We start from the raw sequence: 27,430 nt of genomic DNA, 5'->3' as shown, positions 1-27,430 counted from the left end.
TGCAAATCGAGCAACAAAAGTGCGAGAAATATTCCTCTAGCGAATTCCTTTTCAGAAATCAAACAAAATTTTTTAACACAAATATATTTGACTATAAAATTTTATTTTTTCTTCATAAGGAGCTTTTTTCTTATTCATAAACAGTCAGAGACACATATCAATTCGTCCCTAATTTTTCTTTAGATTTCTGTAGCTCAGCAATTTCTGCTGCTCGTTTTGTTGTCGAATCCACGGCATCAATGAAGCAGCTTCTAAATGCGGCTCTTTCCAAAGTCTGAATTCCAGCAATCGTCGTACCACCCGGAGAACAAACTTCGTCTTTTAACTAAAAAGTATTTGAAACAAAATTGTTTTGTAAGAGGCGTGCCGGAGAACATGCACTTATAAGTTTGCAAGCCGAAAGGCATTACAGCGTTTAAAACAAATCTCAAGCTTTGTGTTCATTATCATTTTCATTTATTGATGTTTTGTTGTTTCAATTTCAAAAGTTCAATAAAATCTGATCTTGAATCTCAACACAGCAAAATAATACACCTTTTCGGGAGAAGTAACTACTGGGGAGTGAAAAATGAGCACTTGGTTTGCAACTCCTTTAATCATCATATAACGTGATGTAACAAACCAAAAAAAAAACAACACAAAACAACACAAAAACAGATTAATTTCTGCATACCTTTTTCATTCAAAAGCCTAGTCAGAAGATCTTAGTTCTACAGCCAAATCATCCACTACTTCCCTGACAATTTTGATATATAACAAAGTTCTCAAGAAATCTAGAAGCCAGCTTAACTGGTATTTTTATTAATGCTTTTGATAAAATTCAGTCTTTTGGTCAACCCTTAAGGACCACCCTTATTCACCTTAAGATGGTTGACTGTATACTGGATAACATCTTTTAAGGCATTTCTACATCTGATGTCTTTAAGGTCAATCAAATGGACAAATAAAATTTGGTCAATACCCCAACATGTTGACCTCAAGCTGTGTCAATAACACACATGTACCATGGTATACCTGAGCCGGATGCTTTCCTGTTTCCTGCACCAGCCGTGCTGCTCCTAGAACTGTCTGACTGGCCAGATCCATTGACAAAGCTCTTGGTAAACCCACCCTCACACCACCATCACTCATTGCCTCAATGGCAAGGAAGAAAAAAGCCAGGGCACTACCACCAACTGCAGTAATTGCATTCATCTGAGATTCTTTCACCTCCACACACATACCTATAGTAACAAAGATCCCTAAGTTAGTAGTAATGGTGGACTGGTGTTACTAAAACTGTGCATAGTTTCTGAATGCTGAGATCAATTCTGGGAGGTCCCCTACAAAGGAGGAGCATTCTCATCTTAAAGTCTTGAATTTGCTTCATTCTACAGAAATGGGAAAGGCTCTCTTGCACCTCTAGCCACAATCCTAATGAAAAAAATTTCTTGCATCATTCATGGAAGTCAGAGTTAACAATATAACAGAAAATGAAATGATGAGGACACTAGTTGTCACCCAGCCAGCCAGTCAACCCCACAAAAGAGCGCAGTGGAACTTGAGATCAAACAGCTTAGAAAAGCTGCTCATCCCTCAGTGTCCATACCACCCTCCTCATTTGTCTGCTCAAAGGTTTATCAAGTTTAATGACCTAAATGAAATAACTGTGGATGTCACTGAAATTACAGTCAATGAGATCTCAACCAAAAAGAAATAGTCTGCTGACAGATCAGTTTTCCTACCACTAGTTTGAAGAAGTCTTTTTATGAGTCGTACATCCTCTGCCAATGCACACCTTCCTTTACAGAATGCCAATGCACCACATTGAACAGAACAAGCCAAGTTTGGGTTTGCTCGAATAACACGAGTATTTGGTGGCAAACTCTAGACAACAAGGGATAATTTATTACAATTAGAGATAAGGAAATCACGATGTGCTAATTAAAGCAAAGAGGTTTGTGCAGTTTGTTACACATAATTGGTACGTTTCTAATTGTTGAAGTTGGTCAAGTAAATTACCTAAAAAAAGTAATTTGTGCAATTGATCATTTGAAAGTTGGACTTCTAAATCTCTGCATTCCTTTTTAGCTTCTGAGCTGTACACATTTTATTAGAGACTAGAGGTACTCTAGTTTTTCTCATCTCAAAAAAATTGTTTAAAATGAACTTGACTTTTAAAAGATAAAAACTATAGTAAAAACAGTAAAATATTAAACATAAAGAGAAAATGACAAAGGTTTTTTTGACAAATATTTCACATATAATTCACTTATCTTGACCCAATATAGGTTTTGATTTTAACTTCTTAAGTTTAGCAACAAACACACTTGACCTGGTTTGATTATACCATATCTAACTGTCGTTGATCAAAATGTTCCCTTCCAGTGTAAATGAACAAAAACATTAAACAAATAGAAATTTGAGAATTTCAGGTTTTAAAATACTAGCTGTCATTCAAGTAAGATAACTTTTATCTGAGGGGAAGATTATTTTATCTATATCTTTATATATTTTTATGTTGGGTTTTATATCATGTTATCCCTTCAGTGACAACAAAAGCTCTCTTTTCCTTGTTGCATTTTAAATGTCATAAATTGAAAAACACACATGACTCTCACCTCCTCAATTGCATCTGTTGTAATGGCTGCAGCCACCGACACAACAAGATGTCTAGATGTGTCAATGGAAGACATGATCTCTTTTGCTACAGGAACTATTAAGTAAGGTTTTACTGCCAAAAATACCAAATTTGAATTTTCAACAACTTCCTTATTAATCAGTGTTGTTTGACAGCCCATATCCTATAAAATAAGAAACATCAAAAGTACAATTTTAAACAACTATCTGCAAGCTCAAAGTGCTGATTAGATGACACATGATAACTTTGAATCTCCTGGTGACACAAAATAATTTCTTTCCTTTAAATTAAGGGAGCATTCATAATTTACCTAGAGGGTGGGCTATGATGATTTTGAGGGGGTCACTCTTTTTCCCTTCTATGATTTAGGGGGGGCTGTGGAAAATTTCCAACAAAGATGACATGGAGCATAGGGGGGCAACCATTTTTTTCCTGAAAAAGAAAAGGAAATGAAAATATGCTGTTGGATGATCGTATAATTCCTGTCTTTAACTTTATTTCGACAAAATGTTGATACAGAACTAGAGCATGAAACTTGATGCATGACGCCCACTTCTTGTGCTACAAGGTCTCTTTGCGAGTGGCTCAAACTCACTCTTGTCACCCTCCTCACTCTCGCTCTCCTCATTCTCACTCTCCTCACTCTCACTCTCCTCCCTCTGTGTTTCCCCCAAGACAGTGTCGTCACCTTTGTCATCATCATCATCATCATCATCTGAGACTGCTTCTGGCTCGTGTAAAAGATGTTGCCCTGTTACAGTAATGGTTCTCAATGCCTAAGCCCTAGTCTCTTTCAAATGAGTGGTAATCAGTTCCAGTTTTTCTTTTTACAGCTTTTTTTTCCAAGGTAACAAGTGATTCTTCATATATATATAAGTCAAGTTCCCAAACATAAAGAGAATTTAGCCCTTCAGTCAGAAGAAGCTCCTCCCAATTGTAATCTCCATAGCTCTTACATGCTCTCGTGCACCCCTTCTGAGCAGTCTCCTGAGTTTGTAGATTTTTACAATAGGATAAGTGTTTTAAATGGTCTATGTAATTCTTAACCAGCTCCTCAGAAACCACAAAAGCTACAAAAAATTCAGCTATCTCTTTTGCTGTTGCCAACCTTCCTTCTGCAAAATATTTTTAATTTGCACCCTTGGCATATAGTTGTCCACTGGTCAAGGCTTTCCATCCAAACATGCAGGAGATTCAAAAACACTTTTATATCTGGATGTCTCGATATCTGGGAAAGGGCGTGGAATCCTACTGTCCATCACAGAACCAAGCCAGTCGTTGCTACACAAAACGCACTTTCTTCCTTTCTTTACTATACAGGCATTCTTGATAAACTCCATGTATAATTCTCCAATATCATAATGATCACTAGTATAGTCACAAATTCTGACAAAATAGTTATAGCTGGGTACATTACTTTTTTAATTGTCAAGTGCTTTTATGAAATCATGGAGCTGGCTTCTATTAAAAAAGAAAGCCTCCATATCCTTTTCAGTTACAAACGCCTTTATATAGTCTGACAGGACGGGTGCATCATCAATGTGTAAGGCTATTTCATTAGTAACTCTCCAAGCACTTCTTTCAATTCTTTCATCTTCATGTTTTTCATAGTCTTTCAGTGTCACCTTCTCAATTTCTTTGTCTGATTTGTCATGGAATCTTGGAAAATATTCCCATTTTATTGATCCACCATCAAAAACTGCATCTCCTACCGCCAAATTTGTTCTTTCTGCTTCTCCTTGGCCACTGTCTTCTCGTGCTCTAGGAACCCTGATGCGGTAGTCAGAGTTCCAAATCCTTGATAACTCGGCTAATTACTAATAAAGCTCAATATAACTGTCACAAGACTTTGATATGGCTGAGGGTGAGTTTGACATTTTGTACCTATGTGCTGGGGTGGGGGGGGGGGGGAGGGGGCCATGATATTTTCCTGTGATAAATTAACATCTCTTGAGGGGGGGTCAGAAAAAAACCCTGAGATGATCGGGGGGGGAGGGGACTTCAGAAAATAAAAGGAAAAAAATAAGGAAATCATCATAGCCCACCCTCAAGATAAATTATGGATGTTCCCTACTCTCTACATGTTTTACCCTCAGTGACTTCACCTTTTTCGATTTCCCATCAGTCTTTTTTTTTTTGGAAACTGGGGTTCCATTTGGGTGATCAAATGGAACCATTTGGCATATTTACAAAACAATTAGTCCTTTAAAAAAGTAGGTAGGTAGAAAGAGGAAATTAGTCATTGTTCCTTTGGGCATTTTAATCGTTGGGATACAAGCATACCTGATAGACATTTGCGTATAAAGCCACTCTATGGATTGAGAAGAAATGATGATAATGATGATGATGGAACCCTTTTCTCTCTTAAAGGTCGCTGATCGAGAGTTCTTTCATGATCCTTATCTACCCTAAGAATCCTTACATATCGCACTATTATAAATTGTAAGCTCTAACTCCACATTTTGGCAGCCCCCTTGTGACAGGACAACGAGGTTGCCTCTCGCGGTAAGAAAAAGGGATTCAAATATTACCAACTTGTTACTTGTGCAGATCGATTGTAGTTTGAATGACACGTGCCCAAGCACTTAACCAAATTAAGAAAACAAACTATTTCACCTTCCAGACAGCTAGTGTTTTTTCCGTGGTAGCACTTGCGATGATGTTACTTTCTCTGACGGTGTTTGTCGCAATAAATCCTTTGGCTATTGCTCTTGCCATGGTTCCGCCTCCGATAAATCCAACCTTTAGTTCGTCCGCCATTTTGAAAATGGTTTTCCCCAGTTCTCTCTTTTGATAAGCGGGTGGCCTTGGTAGTTTCCAGTTTCCTCTCTGCAATCACTCCAGAAACCGTAAAATACGTAGGCATTTATAGATTATACTATTAAAAGTAACATATTATGCTAGTGGCATTGCTTTTTCTTTGGCGAAATTATGCTAAAATTATGCTCTTTTTTCCAAATTATGCCCCTTTTTTTTAAATTATGCTCTTTGAAAAAATTTCAAATAAGTCCAAAAAATACATTTTTTAATTACAAGCCGTTGGTTTACAAGAAAGAAACGCAACAAATCCACAATGAAATTCAAATAAACATGTGGTTCATGTTAATACGCACAGTAGTACTAGACTGTACATGGCCTACAATGTGACTTCCGGTTCCGGTGCACCCCAGACCCGGGCTCAGACCGTTTCAGACGCCGCTCAGTGATTCACAGTGAACTACAATGCTACTTCTTGAACTAAAACTTAAAACATCGAATAACGTCACCAAGTGCTTGGGAGTAGATCATAGAGATGAACAATGATCAAATTGTAGCATCAAAAATGATCCGATAATGATCAAAATATGCGAATTATGCTAGCATTGCTACTTGGCAGGAATTATGCCAGTTGCTCAAATTATGCCAAACTTATGCTAGCATAATCTATAAAGGCCTACCCAAGAGTCAGCTCTGAGAAATTTAACGTTACCAAAAAGTATAAAAATCGGAGATTGCCAGAATCAGACTACAAGGAGATCGATTTCTCGGAAAGTACAGGGCAAACGACCCATAATGCTGAGAAGAAATACATTGTTCGACGTCATTCACTTATGCATCTCCTTCTAAACATTCTATTGGTTGATTGTACCTGCCAGCTTAATTTCGAAATACAAAAAAAATTGACCAATAGAAAACTTATGCTACTTTTTTTGAAGTTAAATGCGCACTTCAGTCAGGCTACATCAGGATAGGCAAAGAGAAAATATTTCTCGAGTATTCATTTGTCCCTCTATTCAACAATGGGCTGCGCGTCTTCGTTTTCACAACCAAAATTCCGAAGTGATATTCCAGCTAAGACGACGCTTTTACTAACAACGACACAGAAAGAGGTTATTCGGAAATCATGGATACCGCTTCATAAAAGAAGAGCTGAAGTTGGTGTCAAAGTTTTCCTAACGTAAGTGTGACAAATTATTAGATTAACAGACTACTTGTATGCGGTTTATTTTTTTTAACATTATTATTATTATTATTATTATTTTTTTTTTGCAAGTAGCCAGAGATCTTATTAGCAACGGGTAAAAAGTTGAGTTTTTACGCTGAGAGTTTGCTGCGATCTGAAGTTATTAAAAAATGAGAATGCAAAGGTTTTTTTTTTCAAACATGATAATTCCAGAATCACATTCGTCCGAGTATAATCCATCCATCTTAGTACTATTAGTCGCCTTGTAAATCTGTTGTACTTTTATGATAAGCTGATTATTTTAGTCAATAAGCACTTTGCACTTCAGACTATAAGGCTCCGCACAAGTCATGTTTTTACAGTTACTTTTTCATCGGTAAGACTGCATTTAGAATTTAAAGGCTGTCTAACATTATCCAGGTGATGAATACTTTGTAAGCACAAAATTTTGTAAAGGACCTCTCACATCTTCTAACAATATGAAATAATTATTTTTATGCTATTTTACTAGCTACCTTGATTACTTATGAATAATAATTTCAAACTTTTGGAAAGCCTTTTCATGCACCGGACAATATACTCAGTCTTTCTCCAAGCGTAAATAAACCTTATCAAACTTTCGAAGTTTAATCAAATTTTATTAAGTTTTCTATTAGAAGCGAGACCAGACGAAAGTCTTCACTCATTTGCTACCTTTTCAAACGATTTCTCTAGAATTTGAAGTGAATTATTCCAGGTACATTTTTCATCTGCTAATGGATATATGATTGCAGGAAATAAACTCGCAACGTTGCAAGAACATAATTTAATCAGTGTCTATCGTACATTAGTTTTTATTTCACTGCGGATATTACCTTCCAAATTCCGGCGTAACTATAGGAAAACGAAAAAGCTTCATGTATACGTGACAAATTTCCCTTTGTTTTCACAATTTCGGGATGCAAGCATGATCACACGTGCTTGCCAGAAAATAAGTCTTCCAATGAATGTAGAAAGTGCATCCTGTCTAAATTATTGCCTCGGGCAGATGTATTAGTTCGAGAGAGTATGTTACCGTGACGTCTCGGTAATAACTAGCGCGATTGTGTTTGAACCTATCGCGAGCTTTTCCTTATCCCTGCCACCGCTGAGATTGTAAACATTATTTATTTTCAGTGCCACGGCTAGGAAAGGGGTGATCAGTTTTCGTTTTAAGTTAATAATACCGCGGGGGATGGGATACACAAATTGAGTTGGAAGTGCAATATGATTCGACTATTATTTTCGTGCACTTAGCCACGTTTTTAGAGAACGGTCACTAAAGTTACGTTTGTCGATTCAAAGTGAGAGTAGGAATTGACCGTCAGAAATGTATAAGATTTGCAGCTGAACGTCCATTTGGGGAAAAATGATTACTTTTCAGCTTGGGAGAGCAAGTTGAAGCCAAATTAAAGTTACTGTAGACAAAAGTGGCGGCCGCTTTTGGCTAATTTGATTTCACGGCTCTATCTCATTCTTGTGGAAAATACAAGACTAGGGCTCATATATCCGAGTTAACTGGATTGTAGTTTGAACAAAAAGTGATTCTTCGCAAGTTTTGTCTGTGGTGTTTTGTGTGTTGTGCAGTCCGCGTGGAAAACCGTTGTAAATGCTGAAACAGTCAATATGTATATTAGCTAAGTTTTAACTGTGTATCTCAAAAAGGTGAGAACATTGCAGTCGCAAAACTGAATGAACCTGACATTGCTTTGCCAAATTTCAATTCTATTTTTATCAGTTGAAAGCATTACTTCATCAAGAGCTGTCAATAAGCGATTTTAGAAATCTCGTTGAGAAAACAAGCATTTTTCGTCCGCCTAAAACAGTAGTGAACGCTGACGTGGCGTGCGGCTAAACTGTCTCAAAGAGCCCATGCGCGTTTATCGCGTGTTATTCATAGACTATTTAGCTGACGATAAGCAGTCACAAACAATCGCTGGATCTTATAAATTTTTTTTAGACTTTTTGAAAACGATCCGGGGTTACAAAACATGTTCTCGGAGTTAAGAGAGGTAAAACTAGAGGAGCTGGCGCGAACTCGAGAGCTTCACGGACATACCGAGAGAGTGATGCGTGTCGTGGAGAACTGCGTTAACGCCATGGATGACCCAGACTCCCTGAGAGCTTACCTGACAGAACTGGGAAGGAGGCACGTATATCGATCAGTAAAACCAACTGTTAGTAATGTAAGTATGGAAATTTTTTTAAAATGATAATCTAGTGAGCAACACTGGACGAACTGAAATTGTGAAAACTTGTTTTAATCTCCAATGCGTTTCGTTTGAAATGGCAGACTCCGTCAGAGAGTTTTTACAAGTAGGGAAAATAAGCTTAGTTATATACAAATGGTGTTGTTTTAGACCTACACGTACAGAGTGAACCAAGCGGAAAGTATCCGCAAGGTGTGACAAAGGTGTTGTACATGAGTGACAATTTTCGGACGTCACATGTATGAGTACGCGATGTGCTTGGGGACAATATTGAAGTATCTTAAAAGATATAATTTCTCTTTACAGTATCAATACAATATCAAGCAGTCAATTGATGAGGATACCAAAACATATTCGTTAGGGGGTTATCATTTGATCCAACACCACATTTTCAGAACAAACTTTACAAGAAATTTCACTGAGCCGATAGAGAGTGAAGGGATTAGGGGCCTTGAAAGGCGCAGAAATATGAGGTATGAAAGGCGACGGGCTTACATTTCAATCTGCAGATCAGCTTAGCGTACTTAATCTCAGTGCCACCTTAGACCTTTCTGCTATTCTAGCTGGTGCGCACCACTTTAGCATTACACTAAGCCAGCTAAAGGCCAACTGTGCTGGTTTTTCGTTCAATCTTTCTTCTCTTTTCACAACAGCTTCACCAGATTTCCCAAGCGTTGATTTCAACCTTTCGGGAGACCATCCAGGATGAGTGGACTCCTGAACTAGCAGTAGCCTGGGAACTACTGTTGAATTACTTCACTCTAATGTTGAAGGAAGGAATACGTTCGACAGTTGATTGACACACTAAAATGTATATTTCACCTGGGGAAAACTCACCCACTGCACTGAAATTTCTAAAAATTGAAAGTCATAATAATTTATCTTGGAACGAATGCGTGTTATAAACAGTTACCAAAAAACACAAGTAAGCGAGATAAATGTAGTTGATTCCATTTAATAATTTAAACCACGAACTTTGCACATTATCCATTTTCAAAAATACACGTCTATAACGAAGTTTCTAATTTAAGCAAAATTTTTTTTACCTTTTAATACAACGTGGCACTAGTCTCCTAATGAATGGAGATTTACCTAAATTATATCTTCGACGCTTCTTTTGTTACCTCAAAATAGAACAATGTGACAGCGATCAGACGTTCTGAGTATTGAGCGCATTTTGACCGGGTGACGTAAAAAAACAACCAATTTGGTGTACCACAGCCAATCAGAAGAAAGGTACTAAAAATTAACCAATGTTTTAAATTTAAATTAGCCTTTCTGGCCTCGTTCTCCAGTACAAAATTCAAAAGAATACATTATCTCAAGCGAGGCCAGAAAGGCTAATTTAAATTTAAACAAAAGAATATTCATCCGGCAGCCATTTTTGAAAGTGGTCAATGAGTCGCTTTTTCTGGACCAATCATAGAGCGGAATGACGCAAACCTACATCAATCTCGGACTACATTCGACACTTCACTGAGAATTACTCTCAAGGAAATACCTCGGCCTTCTAATAATCACCCTTTGCAATAAGTAGATCAATAGCTCAGTGGACTTGAGATTTTAGATTTTTGCACCTAAAAGAGACTGACTTGCACCAACACTTGTGCTTCCAATCCTGTACCGAAGGTTATGTTGGCGGAGTTTTCGGCTCTGAGAAGCCGTGACTCTTTCAAACGGTGGCGTCATTTATTAGACCTACCCAAAGGCCTACGCGATCAGTAAACCGAGAGGGAAAATCCAGCGATTAAATTAGTAACCTTAAAACCTGATTACTTTATAACTAGGACAAAAGAAAAAGTAAAAATAGCGGATTTATCATGTTTAAAGGAGATGAATTTTAATAAATTTTAACTGTTTGACGAACCAATGGAACTTCGTAGGAGCTGTTTATGTCTGCTACAAGCTACAAGGATTAAGATTTATTAATGGAATATAATATAATAAAATATCCTCTCTGCGATAACTGTTAATCTCTTGAAAACAAATACTTCTTCAGTTAAAGATCCGCCACTCTCGTGAAAGATCGTCTCTTAAGTAAGCATGTTCAAATTTCCAGCACTAAGTTGCTCGAAGCACGATTCGCACTAATTAATACTTAAATACCATATCAGAGTAAAGTTTTTGTATGGGGCTAACTTTATCAATCTAGTTTCGAACAACAGTCTAGAACTTTGAATAGGTGACCTTAAACTCGGAGTGCTGTGTGCCACTAAATGATAAAACCCAGGTGCTGGTTGTTCAAATGGCGCTTAGCTATAGTTCGAAATTGAAAGTAAAACTCGAGGGCTAATCTCGGTTTAAAAGTCTGTTTTTTGAGTACATTTTCTAGGCTCCGCTGATTGTAGTTCTCTGTTTCTTAGTTCGTTACTTGTGAATGTAACGGGTTCTTTCACAGTAGACGAGCCAAACTAGTGCACTGGGGCTAATATCTTGAAAGTTTTGTCTTATGTAACGTAGACTTGCAAGAAATAAAATATCTAGATAATTAAACATTCTTTAACCCTCCAAAGCTTTAATACTAATCCAGGGTTAGCTTCGTCGCCTTTTGGTCAACACAGTCCATGTTTTCATTGGTATTCAGTATTTAGTAAACATAACACACGCATCACCATTCGTAACATTTTGCTGATTTCTTTGAGGAGTGTCAAAAGATGGTAGATCTCGCTGTGCTTATGGCCCCAGCCCAACACAAACCAAAAGGAAAAACTCAGATTCGCAGATCCTTATACATTTACTGATAGCGTCCAAATTGTGAAAATGAAAATAGCTATTTTGCGATCATGTCTGCACTCATAGTCGTCTAGCTGTTCTGTGGTAGAGCTAAAGAAACTGATAAGTTACTGTAACATGCGTTTAATCAGTTGACGGGAGGAACCATCGATTACAGTCTGTTTTGGTTGCTAAAAATACAACCACCCATTGTGATCCCTTTCGCACACAGAGTTAAACAGGCACCCTTTCTCGGACTTGCAAAATTTCATCAGAAAAAAAAGATAATCAACCATATTTTTTTGGTTCAGTCACTGTATTCCTCCTCTTCACTCTCTCCGCTTTCGTCCAAGTCATCTTTATCTTCTTCATCTGAATCAGAATCCCATTGTTTGGTAACTATTTCTTTAGCTTCTTCTACAGTGATCTGTAAAAGTTTGTAAAAATAGTTTAAGTTAATGCCTTTTCTGTTCGATAAAAATGATCGTTTTTTACCCATTCACCTTCCGGAAATGATTAACATCCAACTTCTCCTTACTTACATACATACATACATACATACATACGTCCTTTAATTGGTAAAGCAGGTTGAGGAAATGGCAGCTAATGCTGATGTGAACCTGCTATCTACTAATAAAGAGCTAAAAATATATACGTCTCCTAGTATGAATAATCATACGTATCAATAATACATTATATATAAGGGTAGGATAAGTAAGTAAATATATATATATATATATATATATATATATAAATATTAGTATCAGTCAAATTAACTCAAACAATGCATTTAAAGGAAAATAAATACAAAGATAAGATTTAAATTAAAAAAATTTAAATAAATAATAATTGTAATAATAATAATAAGATAACAAGATGGCAAACTAGATATCAGTAGTACTTAAATTCGTCACTGATATTGTTGGTAGTAGTAGAGTTTGAGCCGAAATTAATTTGGTCAATGCATTTATAGAATTTCTTAATACTAGCCTTAAAAGAAGAGTAACTAGGCTTAGACTTTAACTGACTAGGTAGGCAATTCCAAACAATACTAGCGCGATGAGTGAAAGAATTGTGCAGGGCTTTGGATTTGGGACATTTAAGAGCAAATCTTAAGTTATCTCTTAAATTGTATGAAGTCTGGTGCTTTGTAAATAAACTGTTTAAGTTATCAGGAGCTAGGTTATGAAAGGCCTGGTATGCAATACAGGCAAGTCTTCTCTTATACATGTAATGTATAGATGTCCATTTTGCTATGCTAAGAACTTCATGTTTGGGATATTTGTGCTGATCTTGTGAATCAGTCTGGCAGCACGGATGTGCGAATCCTCGAGGTCGGCCAACAAGTTGGAAGATCCCCACAAAGATATACAATAAGTTACGCTTGGCAGAATACCTTTGAAGTAAATTGAATCCAGAGTGGATCGGTTGAAGGTCCTCATCTGTTTAAGCTTAGAAATCTTTGCATTGAAGTTTGAGTTCACCATTTTAATATGAGGAGACCAGTTAAGCTTGTTGTCAAGTTTGACTCCTAAGCAAGATGAGCTGAAAGCCCAGTTGATTGGTTTATCGTCTATAGTGATTTGTCTAATTGGGCCGATGAATGGTATTTTTGAGATAAACATGACTTCAGACTTGGCTGGATGGATGAACATGGAGTTTAATTTAGACCAGGTAAGTAGTTGATGCAAGAGAATTTGAATTTGGGTTGAAATGGAGTCGATAGAGTTTCCAATGATGTACTCCACTTGCGTACTCTGATTCTCTAACACTGAGCTACAGGGAACTCTTTGGTTAGCTTGGCTATTATAGGTAACTATTACAATCCCACCTGTACCAGAGACATCATTGAACACACTTAGTAGCACTACTTACGTTAAAATTTTGATGAACGTCAAAGTCCAAGTAAGAGTCTGAGCGTAGAGTGACAGTGTAATGGTAAGTCTTGGTTTTGTGTGGTGCTTGAAACTTCAGATCCAGCTGCAGCGAAAAAGCAACAACACCAGTTCAAATTTAATCTACTTGCAAACATTTTCGTTTTCATTTTCATAATCTTCAGCGAGAGGTATAAACACAAAGTTCTCGTCGTTTCTTTTTCTCTAAAGAGAACGACTTTGAAATGAATATTTTAGATGAAATCTAAGTTTCAACAATCAGGCGCGTTGCTCCCTTTAAGCCAGGAAGCCCGGGCTTACAAAGTTTTCTCGGAATATTCATTTTTTCTTGGAATATATATCCCTTCCCCGGCCGCACTACACATAGGAGGTACGGAACAGGCTTACAAGCCAAGAATGACTTGTTACACCCCTGACAATGATGTAATTGATCTCAAAGTGATCACCCAAGCTTGGAGAGAAACAATTTGAATTCGTAATCAACAGAAACATTTCTGTTAGGGACGGGGTTTAGTTTTAGGGGTTTCATACAACTCTTCAAAAAATTCCGCACACCCGGAGATTAAAAGGAAGGATTCTGTCCTTTGATGGTGCAAGCTTCGGCGGATAGCAGCAGTAGAGTCATCTACCTTTTCTTCGTCTTTAAGGTTGTATATCATTTGAGGCAGTGTCATAATCTCTCTTCTTCTGCGATCTGTGACATATATCCACCACCATTCATGCTTTTCCTGTAAAAGTAGCGGGAAAAACAGTAAAAATAAACTTAAACTCGCCACTAATTTGTGGGATTTAAAGAAATATGTAATTTTTCCGTGAGGAAACAAAATTAAATTCAAGTCAAACCTCTGGAAAATAAGGAGCATGGACGATATGGCTTTCTTTTGACTTCGGATCCAGAATTGCATCTCGAGTCTTAGATTCGGCTTGCAGTCGGTCCCACTCGTCTTCATCTTCGGAATCCCGAGCACGAACATCGTGTGGAGCGTCACTGTCATCATCTTCACCGAAACTAAGAAATGAAAAACATACGAACGTACGTGATCAAGAATAATCTCGTGGGGGTAGGAGGTTTTAAAATTCAAAGGTCATGAATTTCTTCAAGCGCCCGCTTTCACTGCAACACTGAATAACACGATAAATATTATCTTTATTTATGCAAGTGAGTTTTACCTGAAAAAATGCAGCAGTCATCAGATGTATGAGCATATCCACGAAGTGCTAAAACAGAAGGCGTTCGAATGGAAGGAGAGAGGTGGAAGCGTTCCATAGCAATCCCTCTTAATAGTTCTACGTAAAGCACTGTGCACCGTGAAAAGTTAAGCCTTGAGTTTCACCTTTGTCATTTTCAATCCGTGCTGATCTTCCTCCTCCTTAACCATCCATTTTCCTCCCTGGCTTACAACTAAATCCTGGGTATTTTTCTATCTTACATTGTACCAAACTAATATTTTCTACTTTCCCTCAAGGTGAAGGTAGCTTTGCTCTGCCGGTGAGAAAAATAAAAATGACTTAAGCTACCTGCTACTATCCAGGTCAGACTCCTGTTCTTCAGGTTTTCTTCTCTCTCTCTTTATTTCTTCAATTTTGTCATTCGTGTTATCGTCTTCTGCTTCATCATGGTCCTCCTCCTCGTCTTCTACTTCTTCCTTCTCCGCTTCCACGCCTTCATCTTCCTCCTCTTCCTCTTTCTTGTTCTTCTTTCCATTTGATTCTTCTTTTTCTTCCGTAGTTTTCTAAAGGATTAATTAATAGTCGACATTTTTAAAATTAATGTTTCGATAGTTCTTCTGTCATCTTCAGTTCTGATATTTAAGAAGTACAAAGTTGAATTTAAACTGTATAACAAAATGCTCATGGGACGTAACAACAATAGTAACAAAATGATGTATGGAATTACAAGTGAAGTTTTAAATTAAGGTGATAAAGTTGACGACTGAGTGTAGATTGCTCCCATTGAATGTGAATCGCTTCTTTGATTTTGAGTCGGAGAACTGTGGAAGCGTGATCTAAGATGCTAAAACACTCATCAGAACGAGTGCGACATTGTTGAGAATTTTGTACATCTCTGAAAATCAAGTCCTATCACTGCCCAAGTGCTCACACACACGTGTAAATAAATGCCGAGAACTGCGACTTGAAATAATTACATAATAATTTTTTTTCCCTCTTCATCGCTGCACGTGGCGAAAAGCATTAAGATGAGACACTAGAATTGAAAAAATCCCTACTGGATCAGTTCAGAGACAGAACATATAACAAAGACATCGTCACTCATTTTTTTCTCTGTCCCAACCTCGCAGCAATTGAGTAAAATATCTCGGTTAAAAACATCATTTCTTTCAAAATCACCCTGTGAAAGATCGGCTTGATTCAATAATTTTTACCTCTTTTTTGTCTTGCGAGTTTTTCTTCTTAGGTTGCTGTTTCACGGGTTTTTTCTTTGGTTGCTGTTTTTGCGGCTTGGCCTTTTTCCCTTTCTTTTTGTTTTTCTGCCAGACTTTCTGGCCACCTGGTTGTGGAGAGCCCTGTTGACAAACACGAGATAATTTACTGATGTATGAAATTTCTTAGCGAAAAAACATTCACGTTTCCTTCCCTCCCCCCTCAGCACCCACTGTAAAGAGCGTATCTCCATATCATCAACATTTATTAACTAGAGGTATTGATACCCCTGTGGATGGAATGCCACTCCATCACAACTAACCCCACCCCCCTCCCCCTTGCATTAAGTTAAGTTTCCGTGACAGTCCGCTGACACCTTCACCATTCAATCAGTCAATCATTAATTCCTTCATTCATTCATTCTTGGTAAAGAAAAGCACTGTGACAGTTAAGCACTCCACCAAGCGTATAGTTTAGTGAAGAAAGACCTGGCCATGACATGTTCCTTTTGATACGCAGTCCAGCTCACTAACTGTTAGACAACTTCATCTCACAAGTGCTTTTAGTAATTATGTTAAAAAAGAGATACTTTCCATAAAAAAAACTACCTTTGGTTCTAAGGTTTCATTTCGATTCACGCCATCAAGTGCTGATCTATCATCTTCATTTTCCTCCTCAAATAGCTCCTGTAAAGTAAAACTAGACAATTAGAAGGGAAAGATTTATCTTCCACTAGCCTCTGCGAAGGTTTTCCATACTTCAATAGGTTGCAGGAAGGAGACGGAAAGGGGGAGAGGGAGGGGAAGTGGGAGGGAGGGGAAGGGGGAAGGGGGAGGGGGGACAATACTTTCCCTGCACCTATCTTCCTAACCTCCACCTGCACGCAGTGTGTAACGCAGGGTTATCTCTATTGTAATACTTTGAATTCAAACGTCACACTGTGACGAAAACCACAAAAATTTACCCAATTAATATTTACGACCCAACTTTTCATCTTGAAATCATTATTTTTGTCAAGTGGAAGAAGCAACTCACCCCAAGATTTCGCCTTTTAATTGTAACAGATACAGTCACTACTGCTCCAGCTGTGATCACCCCTGCATCGTCATCATCGTCATCCAAGACTGATCAAATAAAAATATGTACACAGGGTTTGAGATGTGAACTTCAGGAAAACTGTTTAGTGCTTTAATCACAATAACGGTCAAAATTAGCTTGATTTCCCCTCTCTTCTCGTTCATCTTGCTTGACATACTTTGACCACAACTGGGAACTTTATAATTATTGTATCTTCAAGCTAATAATGACTCCTAAAGCGTGTCTACTGTTGCAACAAAACTGCAGAAATCACGTTGTTTGGCAAACTTAAAAACGTTTTTCTCTTCTCAAGTCCATGTGATAAATTTTGACTCGTGGACTCAGGTGATTATTCTGGTATGAATCCACTTCAAATTTTATTTCCACAATAGGAATTAATGAGCACTTGTACTGTAATCTACAAATTGGTTTCATAAATTTCAAATGATTTGAGAATCTTTGCTAACTTGGATGAAATTTGTGGATTAATTTTGTGCTTTATGGAAATTCTAGTTTCCTTCTGATCAACACAGTCAGTTTGTATGGACAAAATGAAAAAGCTGGAAGAGTGAGAGGAAGAAAAGGAAGAGAGCACACTCCTCTTAAGAACCCTGCTAAATATTAGGGACCTTAAGCAGTCAGGACGGCAACGCCAAGGAAGACTTTGATTAAAAAATGAATTTCTACTCTTAGTTAGAATTTCAAAAATGGCTCCATGAGCTTACTGTCTCGTACGGCGCCACAGCTCAACTTCAGCATGACGTATAAAAGTAGCGTTGAGTTCCAAATGGAAATTAAAATAATTTGCCGTCACGGTTTCGGTTCGCAGACGACACAAATTTTGGCGATTTCACGTTGTTGTTTTGCATAGGACGGCTAAGAAATGTACAAAGTTTCAAAATGCACGTGCTGAGCTATTGTTCTGCCAATTAGATCTCTTGTTTTTCCACGTCCTCGTTGCCGTCGCCGTCGTGGTTGCTTAAGGTCCCTATTTCTTCACCCCGCATATTCGTTTGCCTCCACTTAACTAACAGATTGGAAAAGTCTTAGATACAAATTATATCTATAAACATAATGCACAACGTTGTCTCTCAGTGTTGTGTAGCTGTTAAGCCTGATAGATAGCATAATAAACTAACCGTGAGGTTTAACGGCCATTTCCACAGAAGGAAACATTGAGCAAACATTAATGACATCTTCATACTGTTCCCCAGTTAGGTTTCTCAAAAGGGCTCTGTCATGTGATGCAACAAGATGTCAATTAAGTTGAAAAGACAAAGTCAGCACATCACCTATAAAACATTAAGTGTTCCATCATTCACACTTGAACAAATATTGATTGCAGGAAAGACAAGACTAACCTTCTGTCCACATCTTTCATACTTGCCAGTTGCTTGATGGAACGAACACTTCGCTGCGAACAAAGAGCAACAACAACATTATACTCAGGCACCTTTTTCATAATTTCACCATATTTTTTCTACCTTTATCCCGTTATTCCTTTTTTCCCCAGTACTTTGGGAATATGCTTTATTCTTTACCCTATGTATTAGTGTTACAGCATAATTATCAATTTCTGTTAATATTTGCATTTGCAAACCTTAAAAATACATTTGCAACTGGGGCATCCCAAAACCTTCTTAGAATTGATAAAAAAACTTTTGCAATTAATTGTTTACATGACCAATGCATCGTGCTTTTGCTGCCACAGAAGTGAAATGCTTCAAGAAAGAGTTAGTTCTGCCACTTGAAGAGTAACTAAAAATTGGGGGTCCTACTGAATTGCAAATTGTGATTAATACTTCTTTAGGAGAAAAGGACTTGTAACTTAACCTATGTATGCCAGTGACAATCTATGTTTTAATTATCATCTAGGATTGTCTTTATTGATGAAATCAGGATCTTCTACCTTTTTGGTGGTGAAGTGCCGTAAATTTTCCTGATTGAGATGAGGCAGTTGTAACAAAGGAGACTGCTTGTCCCATAGCCCCTGAACCATCATTTGACTGACACGCATGCAGTTCTCCACTGTCTCCAGCTGTGGCATGTTTGTAGCTGAAAAATGAACAAATAATCAAGCTAGGTAACCTTAAAAATGCAGTGGCTTTAGCATACAGGACTTCAGATCAAAAGATCCAGGCTAGCTCAGTGCATTGTGTTGTACTCTTGGCTAGGACATCTTTCTCTCGATGCCCCTTACAAAAAATTTTCAATAGGTTGTACTCTTGGCTAGGACATCTTTCTCTCAATGCCTCTTCCAAAAATTTTACACAGATGATAATGGTGAAAGGAACAAATGCTGGTGGACGAACACAAAAGCTAATGAGATATCTATTGTTTACATCCACCAACATGGTGGAAATGATGTAACGTGCAAACCACGTATAGCCTTGTTTATTTACATGTTGTGTTCTTAGGCAAGACACTTTACTCTCACAGTGCCTCTCTTCACCCAGGAGTTTCAATGGGTACCGGCAAATTTAATGCTGGGGGGTAACCCTGCGATGGACTAGCATCCCATCCAGGGGGGAGTAGAAATACTCCTAGTCGCTTCATGCTACAGAAACCGAAGTTCAGCGCCGGCCTGATGGGCCACTTGGCTCGTAAACAGACTTTACCTACCTTACCTATTCATTTACTAGTGATAATAGGAAGGCAAAAACATATATGGATTTGATTCAACTTCATCCACAAATTTCAACCTACCACTTCCTTGTCTGACCATGACAATTAGTTGTGATACAATATTGACCATTTCTTGAATGAGGAATGGACTCTTTTGAAGTATTAGGTCAAGATCTGAAATGCCAACATTAAAAAAAGGGTTTTTTTTTTCTCTTTGGATAATAAATTAACTTAACACTCATTTATTTACTTACTGATCAGACACTAACAATATATCCCAGTTTAAAGGTCATTTGCCAGCCAGAAATGTCCTTAATAGTGAAGATCCTGAGCCACATACAGTCTTACTTGTCCTGACATAACCCATTCAGAGAAATGGTACAAAATCAGATTGGATATGATGGAAAATTTAAAAGGGTTAATGATAATGGGATTTTACTTCATCTTTAAGGTAAGGATAACTCTGGCTAGCCCATGGGTTAATCAGTACCTTAACTATACATACATCTTGTAAAAATGTTTTCCCTGCCTCACCTGATTTGAGTGTGAGTCGTGGAAGCTCTAGACGTGACAAGTGAGCATGGATGAGAGCTCTTGCTTTGACACTGTAAGGGTGGCAAAATGGTGGCTCTCTGTTCTTATCCCTCAGGTTGGGCAAGTCTCGCATTAACTAAGACAAGTAACAAATCAATCAGAAAAATATATATGGCACAGACATCATTATATGTACTACAGTCAAACCTCAGTTATCCAGAATCACCAGGACTAGATGAAATAGTCTAGATAATCAAGGGTATGGGGATTCAAGAATATGAATCCCACCCCAATAGCCAATACAGCCTGAAATCTCACTCAGCAACAAAGCAACTCTAAGCCAATCAGACCTCATTTGAATGTTCTTCATTAGTTACAATTTGTGCAAGAACTACAGTAACTTTAATTTGCTATTTGCAAGTGAAAAAAACTCACCTTTACCTCAACTTTCAACACCACAGTTTTTAAAAAAATATGGTCTCAGATCTTGATCATGACAAATAAATATTCATGACAAAATTGGGACCAGAGAAAAAGTCCAGATAATTGATATATCAGGATAATGGAGGTTTGGATAATCAAGGTTCAACTGAACTGAACTATAAACATCTTATGCCCTAACATCAGTATGCATATTCTCCATACTGATCTTCATACATTTCCTGAGGTGCTAACAAGGAGAATTCATTCAAAAATCAAGAGCTCCGACCTATAGTTGACGATCATTTCCTTTGTTCTTGCAACCTTAACATTTGATTCAACAGAGAAACCATGGGGAGAAATTAGATTCTAGTTGTTCTCGGAGGTTAACAGGTTAAGTTAAAAATAGAAACACCCATGACCCATAGTATCACCTCTGGTAGTTCTAAATTATCACTTGGCCTCTCTTGAACTTCATTATTGTGACCTTTCTCAAACTCCCAGGATCCAGCCAAAATCATTAACACACCTGTGAGGAGAGTGCTCAATAATCAATTTTTGAAGCTTTGTCAGCCAAAACATAATATTGTGTTTTTTCCTTACAGTTTAATATTGTATGTACTCCAAATGTGCAGAAAAGTCACTTACATATTAGGTGACTTTAATTGAATTTATTAACATGCAATATTAATAATAGTATATGTTAATTCAATTTAATTTAATTTAGTTTTAATTTAGTCCATTTTCACTGCATTAAGTTTTGCAGTGGGGAAGGACTAGAAAGGAACATAGAAACCATTCGTGCTAGTCCACCCTCCCACCCATCCCACCCCAGGGGAGGACATCCATCACACAGTAATCTCGTGTGTGGGAAATTAACGTCTCCTACCCCAACCCTGCAGGAGATGGAACCTCCATTTATTCGTCCCTATCCGAGATGTTAAAGTAAGTTAATTTACCATGACATTTTGCATGTGCAGGTTAACAGTCTTAACAGTCTTTTCAGCCTTTCACTGCCAAGATCTTGTCAGTAATTCTCCCTACTTTCTGCTATACAATTCTTATAATGTTACTTCAGAGAATTTTGTATTGGATAAGCTAATAATCCACTAATTGATACATTTTTTTAATTGTCATCTCTTGTCTGTCTGGTATTGTATTTAATATACTACAGGGAGAAAATCTGTGTTTGTCACTCATGATAGTTAAGAGTTTTTCAGTGATGAATGATTTATGCCAAAACTGGTGTGACGTAGCTTAATATGCATGATATTTTTTTCTTCTTGGCAGTGTCAAGTTCGTTGAGAATATCCTTTGAGCAGTGAACTAAGTTGTGTCGTTTTTCTTTCTCACAATAAATACAGTAAACATACGTTTAGACTGCATGGTTGGTGTCTTGTGAAAATAGTACAAGTACAATTTACTGGTTTCCAAAAGGATTTGTTCACAGCTATACTGGATTGACTTGTACCACCATGTCCCCTGTTTAAAATTGAGAGATTTGAATTATATTTGTTAGTCAGAGTCCTGATGATACATAAGTTGTGCAGCAAGGTCTATCAAATATGTATGGTTAAAGTGTCCTGGTTTAAATTAAAGGAATTTCAGGTCAAAATGGTCTCAAACTGGCAATTCATACTGCTATTTGTTCCAGATACATTACCATAATCATTAAACAAAGAAAACACAAATCAGCCTGCCTTGAAAATAAGCTATTATGCTATAGTCCAAATATCAAGTTGGATACTTACCACTGCAATTGGAAGGATAACCATGAAGGCAAATCCATAAGCTCCCAAAACCTACATTGAAAGTAAAGTAGGCTAAAAATATCAGATTTGCCAAAAAAAAAACTTGATAAAGCTCATTAGGGCTTTTACCTTGTAATTAAAAAACTGTAGCCCATTTCTAAGTTGTGTTATGCCTTTCATGCCATCTGCTAAGGAATGTTATTTTCATGTAAAAGTATCTGATAAGTATCTTGTAATTGGCCGAGACAAAACATCACATCTTACCAGCCACGAAATTTTTTCACAAGTATTTGACAATTTTTCAAGTTGTATATATTGTAACTCATGAACATGTGGTTGGGAATCCTTCCACGATAAAGGGCCAGACTGCTAACATCTTGATTTGCGAATGGGACTTTGAGCATGATGCTGGACAAGTTGCTGGAAATTTCTGAAAAGTGTCTGACAAGTCTCTTGGCTGAGAGGAAAATAACGCCGCATCAAACCAGCCATGAGATTTTTCACAAGTAAAAGAATGAGCACCAAGATTAAGTTTGAAAATGAGATGAGAAGTAATTTGCAAACAGGACAATATAAGGTTCACTTGTGTTCACTCTGTTACAATGGTTGACTAAGGTTTTCATGATTAGTCTTAAATGACTACATGTGTATCTGCTGATAGAAATCTCATGTCTTCCTGTTAAATAATACAGATAGTCTCAACTATTGCTAACAAACTAACATTTCATTGTTATAAACTAACCCACATAGAATTTTCCTTGCTAACAAGCCAGGAAGGTAAAGCTATTCCAAAGCTTGTTGCTGCAAGATAAAGGAATAATTAAAAATAATTGTTCTTTTTAATCTTGGTGTCGACTTTTCTCCCGTAAACTAATGACAGTATTATTTACATGTAAATGTATATTTACCAACCCAAGATAGCCATCATCATTATAATTGAATATCTTCAAACAACACTTCAATAAAAAGAAATCTCCAAAAACATTCCTTGCAGTAAAATGCTCACATTGTCAGGATAACAATCAGAATAAGAGTATAAACATTAATTTTAGCATAATGCAGTAAATGGCTTGAACCCGGGGTAACATGTGAAGGTGTAGTCTGATCGTCCGGGTGAGTGTAGTCCTGAGAAGGACTGTTGTCTGTGGTAGTGACTGATGTTTCAACAACCTGTGCGGAAGTCATCATCAGACTTCTGCACAGGTTGTCGAAATGTTAGTCACTACCACCGACAACAGTCCTTCTCAGGATTACACTCACCCAGACGATCAGACTACACCTTCACATTAATTTTAGCACTGTAAAAACAGTTTCTGATAAAACTAAGTTTTACACACCTCCAGGTCCATCAGGATTCCCATGTTCCTCCCAATTTTTTCGCGATTCTTCATTTGTTAACCTAGAAGTGAAAATTGGATTTTAAGATACAATAATATTGCAAGATTTCATGACTGGAAACAAGAGATATATTTAATTTAGTTTTGCCTTGGCAGGCTGAATTTAGTATATTTTATAGAAAAGGTTCCATGAATCTGACATGTACACGACATGTAGTATAATGAGATACAATGAATATATGAAGTTCATATATTTTGAACTGCGGTATTAGGTACGTACGATGCACGATCCTCGCAGTAGATAGCGCTATTTATGCAATAGCGAAAATCAGACCTGAAAAAAATCAGGCCTGTACGGGATTCGAACCACTGACCTCTGCGATACTAGTGCAGTGCTCTACCAATTGAGCTATTTCACATTTCATTGAAAATGATCCCAAATATTTGGGGAGATTTAAGTGGAAAGTTTTTTTTTAAACTTACGCTTCATATGCTTTGGCTATTCTCATGAACTTCTGGGAGTCACCAGTGTCTTTATCAGGATGGTATTTCATGCTGAGTCTGCGATACTGTCGACGGATATCTGCTGTGCTTGCACCCTAATGGAAAATAAAGGGAAATTAATAAGTAAGGTGCTATTATTCAGCTGGGTTTCCATAAATCAATTCTTATTAATTTAGTAATCACAATGTCTACTCAGAGTGAAGGAAAATATCAGAAACATCCAACAGGATCAAAGTTAACACAAGCACCAGGCTCAAAATACAGGAAAACAAACATTATTAATTATTGACTGTTTTAGTTGGGTATGTGGTTCTTTTGGAAAGTAGCACAACATTTCAGGACTAATCACAGATCACAGGGAGGAAATACAAAAGCAGAGAGGGGCTGGATTACATGTACTTTCAACATTAACATTTTTTTCACAAGTACTTGACAATTTTTCATTGTATATATTGTAACTCAATCATGGTCACATTCCCAAGGTCAGAGACTGTGGTCAGCTGAACTCAATCTGATAATTCTCCTGGAGTTTTTGTTCAAGTATCACAAACTTGATGTACACACTCTAGTCACAAAATCCAATCATTGAAGAAAGGTCACGGCATACATATTTTTTTAAAGTCTGTTCATCAGCTAAATAACTGAAAGTTTTGTGAGTACAATTTATGCAAGGAACAGATTGTTGTTGATGTTGGTTGAGGGAAGTCAACTGAGTGTAAATTGGTGTACCAAATTGTCTTGAAATCAGTAGTTAAAAATAAGTAGGTCAGAAAAAGATTTAGAGCTCACTCTAGGCCAACACTGTTTCCTTGACAATGATATTGTTACTTCAGTGGAATAACTTGGACATGACCAGATTTTCAACTTTGTTGGTCTTATTTCAACCAAAGAGTCACTACACAAAAGACAGTTTTCATCCATTGTTTCTGATCAGATTTTCAAAGGGGGTTCATTTTTTTTCAAACAGGTCTCCCTCAACCAAAATCATGGTCTGTAAAATCAGGCAATTGTTGTTGTGACAAAAATCTTAACTCTTTTTAAATCAGTCTTTTTAAATCAGTCCACAGTGAACATGCACATAACCACTATATTTATAAACTTTTGTCAACTCAAGTCATAGCCCATTGCAGAAACATGAGAGGACTGGGACGAGTTTCTTATATTGATTACACTGAAAATCTAAATATTTCAACTGAAATGTTACGGAATGAAAAGCTACCCAGCCAAGTTTGAGAGTTTTCAGCAGAAAAGTGTCCAAATTGGAGCCCTGCAAAAGTTGCAAAAGTTCCATAAACCCTTAAAATTTTTTTGCCCTGTCTACCCAATCCATACAAACTCTCTATTTTAGGTGATATTTGAAAAGCTGTCATTTTGCCATTTTCCTCCTCTAAATACTTCTATTCTTGCTTAAGAATCTCAAATTTAGTCGATCTTTCATTTGAATATCTTAGTTTTTCAAACAAATGGAAAACAACCACACTCTTTCTCATTCCTCTCACATTTCTGCAATCGCCTATTTGCAATTACTTACTCTGTCTAACTCTAAAACAGCATATGGGTCATATTCAGAGAATTCTCTTTCAAATTGAGACACTTTATAGGCTCCAATAAAAAATAGAGCCCATAAAACTGCTATAACTGAAAGACTAAAAGAAAATGGGCACAAATTTATTTTAAGATAAGAGACATATGTTAAATATATTTTTAATATAATCATAGTGTTGTCTTAAGGTCTGATTTTGTTTTCCTCTGTTTCAAACTTATTGTTATGCATTATCACCTGCGAAAAAGGAAACAAAAACACATTTGAACACAGGATAAAATTCAACCACCAAAGGTTTGTCCATTGACATGCTGTAAAGTATACAATCATGAAAAACAAATTTTAAAATCTCAGAACAAAATCAATAGGGAGGGTATAGCAGATAACAAGGGGAATTAATATCTGGATCAAAAAATTGAAATTTGACATGGCCTTTGATCATTGAACTTAAATTGGTTTAAGCTTAGAACTAATATTAATAGTACCAACTGTGGTAACAAAAAGGCTCTTAATTTCTCGAAATGCAATATATTTATTTTTAAAAGCTTGCCAAGGAAGTGGCACAATATTTGTAGTTAAATTAATACATACTGATAAGAAACAATATAATGGTTGATTTTTTATTCCATTCACTGTATTCTACCTTTTTTTTTCTTTAAGGTGTGCGAAAATTTGAGTTTAACTTACAATAATTATTTCTCAAGGTAAACAATGAATACATTTGCTCCAAGTACGTTAGGTACTTTTTGTAGCAATAATATGCCAATATTTTTATATTATTTTACTTGATGGAGCTAAACTGTATTTAGGACAACTAAGTAAAGAAATATATATTAGATATGTTCATAAATGTAACTGGTAAGTCTAATTACTTGGAGATGTACAAAATATAACGGAATACCCTCGAATTTTGCGATTTTTTCCGTCAAAATAATGTTAAATAACAATGACCGAGATCTAATCATTTTAAATTAAAAGAATCTGACCAAGTCACCCTAAAAAATAACAAAAGAGGAGTACATTGAAGATCTCAAAGACACGTCACTCTGAGACTACAAGACGTACGATTGTCACAAATTACCTCACATAGCGAATACTCTTCGATTTTGGCTCCTTTTTCCGTAACAATTCCCTTTTTTCCACACATGGTGGGCATCTACAGATTTTAATCGATTTCTTCTGATCCTCTGAAATATAGGTATCCAAAGTAAATCGGTGAAAACATAAAAAAATAATAAAAATAAGATAGGAGACAATGCTGTGGCAAGAGGGCCAAAGCGGCCGGAACTTTTACCGCCGCCTTATGAGTAAGTTACTCGCACGATTTCGAACTTACCTGGTAACTTTGTGACCTTAAAAACATAGTATGTTAAGGGCACAAGCACTATACCAAAGAACGATATAAGAAAGTAATAAAAAGTTGTGCCTTTTTCATCGTACTCGAATTGAGCCCCAGCCATGTTGATTTTGTTTGAAAAAAAAAAGAGCTGTGAAGGTCAGCGGTCTTCAAAAAAATAGTGGAAGACTGGAACTGAGTCTAAGTACACGCGCCAGATAGCTTCTTTCAAAAGTGTAACTGTTGTGCTTAATTACAAACCCCGGCAAACGGGGCCGTCCGCTATTACGACTAATGCTAATATTCATCGTTTCTATCGCCTCTATCAGTTCTTTGTATGATTCATTTCCTTTATTCTTGACCGGAAACGCTCCACTGCACTCAAACTAACTTCCTCATCCTCCACCCCGCCCCCCCAAACCCGGTTTTTAAAAACTATTTACACGACCACTTATGCTATTTTAATGATGAGTTTCCAGATGGTCGACTGGTGATGGGCGTGCAACTAGTACAAGTGAGGTCA

At 37.0% G+C, this 27,430-nt stretch overlaps 3 protein-coding genes across 3 annotated transcripts; 1 reads left to right on the top strand and 2 right to left on the bottom strand.

Moving 5' to 3' along the window:
• Positions 1-82: 82 nt before the first annotated feature.
• Positions 83-5,409, bottom strand: LOC111323709 (pyrroline-5-carboxylate reductase 3). The gene is made up of 5 exons (XM_022927130.2): positions 5,237-5,409; positions 2,601-2,783; positions 1,725-1,866; positions 1,015-1,223; positions 83-325 (listed from the first exon to the last, which is right to left on the bottom strand). The coding sequence occupies exons 1-5, from the start codon at positions 5,378-5,380 to the stop codon at positions 158-160; spliced, it is 846 nt and encodes a 281-aa protein (XP_022782865.2). The 5' UTR covers positions 5,381-5,409; the 3' UTR covers positions 83-157.
• An 898-nt stretch (positions 5,410-6,307) lies between these two features.
• Positions 6,308-9,594, top strand: LOC111323349 (neuroglobin-like). The gene is made up of 3 exons (XM_022926678.2): positions 6,308-6,557; positions 8,542-8,767; positions 9,445-9,594. Exons 1-3 carry the CDS (start codon positions 6,400-6,402, stop codon positions 9,589-9,591), a joined length of 531 nt encoding a protein of 176 aa, XP_022782413.2. The 5' UTR covers positions 6,308-6,399; the 3' UTR covers positions 9,592-9,594.
• A 136-nt stretch (positions 9,595-9,730) lies between these two features.
• On the bottom strand, positions 9,731-27,066 carry LOC111323360 (translocation protein SEC63 homolog). The gene is made up of 22 exons (XM_022926689.2): positions 26,908-27,066; positions 26,653-26,758; positions 25,560-25,674; positions 24,008-24,123; positions 23,525-23,586; positions 22,930-22,988; positions 22,188-22,238; positions 21,810-21,918; positions 20,871-20,965; positions 20,017-20,152; positions 19,564-19,656; positions 18,767-18,912; positions 18,219-18,271; positions 17,997-18,091; positions 16,816-16,904; positions 16,389-16,466; positions 15,783-15,923; positions 14,917-15,131; positions 14,242-14,407; positions 14,028-14,126; positions 13,379-13,483; positions 9,731-11,930 (listed from the first exon to the last, which is right to left on the bottom strand). Exons 1-22 carry the CDS (start codon positions 27,029-27,031, stop codon positions 11,811-11,813), a joined length of 2,373 nt encoding a protein of 790 aa, XP_022782424.2. The 5' UTR covers positions 27,032-27,066; the 3' UTR covers positions 9,731-11,810.
• Between the last annotated feature and the right edge of the window lie 364 nt (positions 27,067-27,430).

This window comes from Stylophora pistillata, chromosome 8, assembly GCF_964205215.1.
Source record: "Stylophora pistillata chromosome 8, jaStyPist1.2, whole genome shotgun sequence".
Classification (NCBI taxonomy): domain Eukaryota; kingdom Metazoa; phylum Cnidaria; class Anthozoa; order Scleractinia; family Pocilloporidae; genus Stylophora; species Stylophora pistillata.
The sequence above is the reverse complement of the archived record's forward strand: the minus strand, read 5'-3'. Positions and strand labels throughout refer to the sequence as shown.

Bases quoted from the DNA above. Each gene is read 5' to 3' on its own strand.
- LOC111323349 (XM_022926678.2), top strand. From the start codon at position 6,400: ATGGGCTGCGCGTCTTCGTTTTCACAACCAAAATTCCGAAGTGATATT. The intron at 6,558-8,541 runs GTAAGTGTGACA...AATTTTTTTTAG, and splicing joins GGTGTCAAAGTTTTCCTAAC to ACTTTTTGAAAACGATCCGG. The intron at 8,768-9,444 runs GTAAGTATGGAA...TTTTCACAACAG, and splicing joins TAAAACCAACTGTTAGTAAT to CTTCACCAGATTTCCCAAGC.
- LOC111323360 (XM_022926689.2), bottom strand. From the start codon at position 27,031: ATGGCTGGGGCTCAATTCGAGTACGATGAAAAAGGCACAACTTTTTAT. The intron at 16,905-17,996 runs GTTAGTTTATTA...TTATTTGATCAG, and splicing joins AATGGCCGTTAAACCTCACG to TCTTGGATGACGATGATGAC. The intron at 11,931-13,378 runs GTAAGTAGTGCT...AAACTTTTACAG, and splicing joins ACGTTCATCAAAATTTTAAC to ATCACTGTAGAAGAAGCTAA.
- LOC111323709 (XM_022927130.2), bottom strand. From the start codon at position 5,380: ATGGCGGACGAACTAAAGGTTGGATTTATCGGAGGCGGAACCATGGCA. The intron at 1,224-1,724 runs GTAGGAAAACTG...TTGTTACTATAG, and splicing joins AAGACTTCTTCAAACTAGTG to GTATGTGTGTGGAGGTGAAA. The intron at 326-1,014 runs GTATACCATGGT...AATACTTTTTAG, and splicing joins CAGGAAAGCATCCGGCTCAG to TTAAAAGACGAAGTTTGTTC.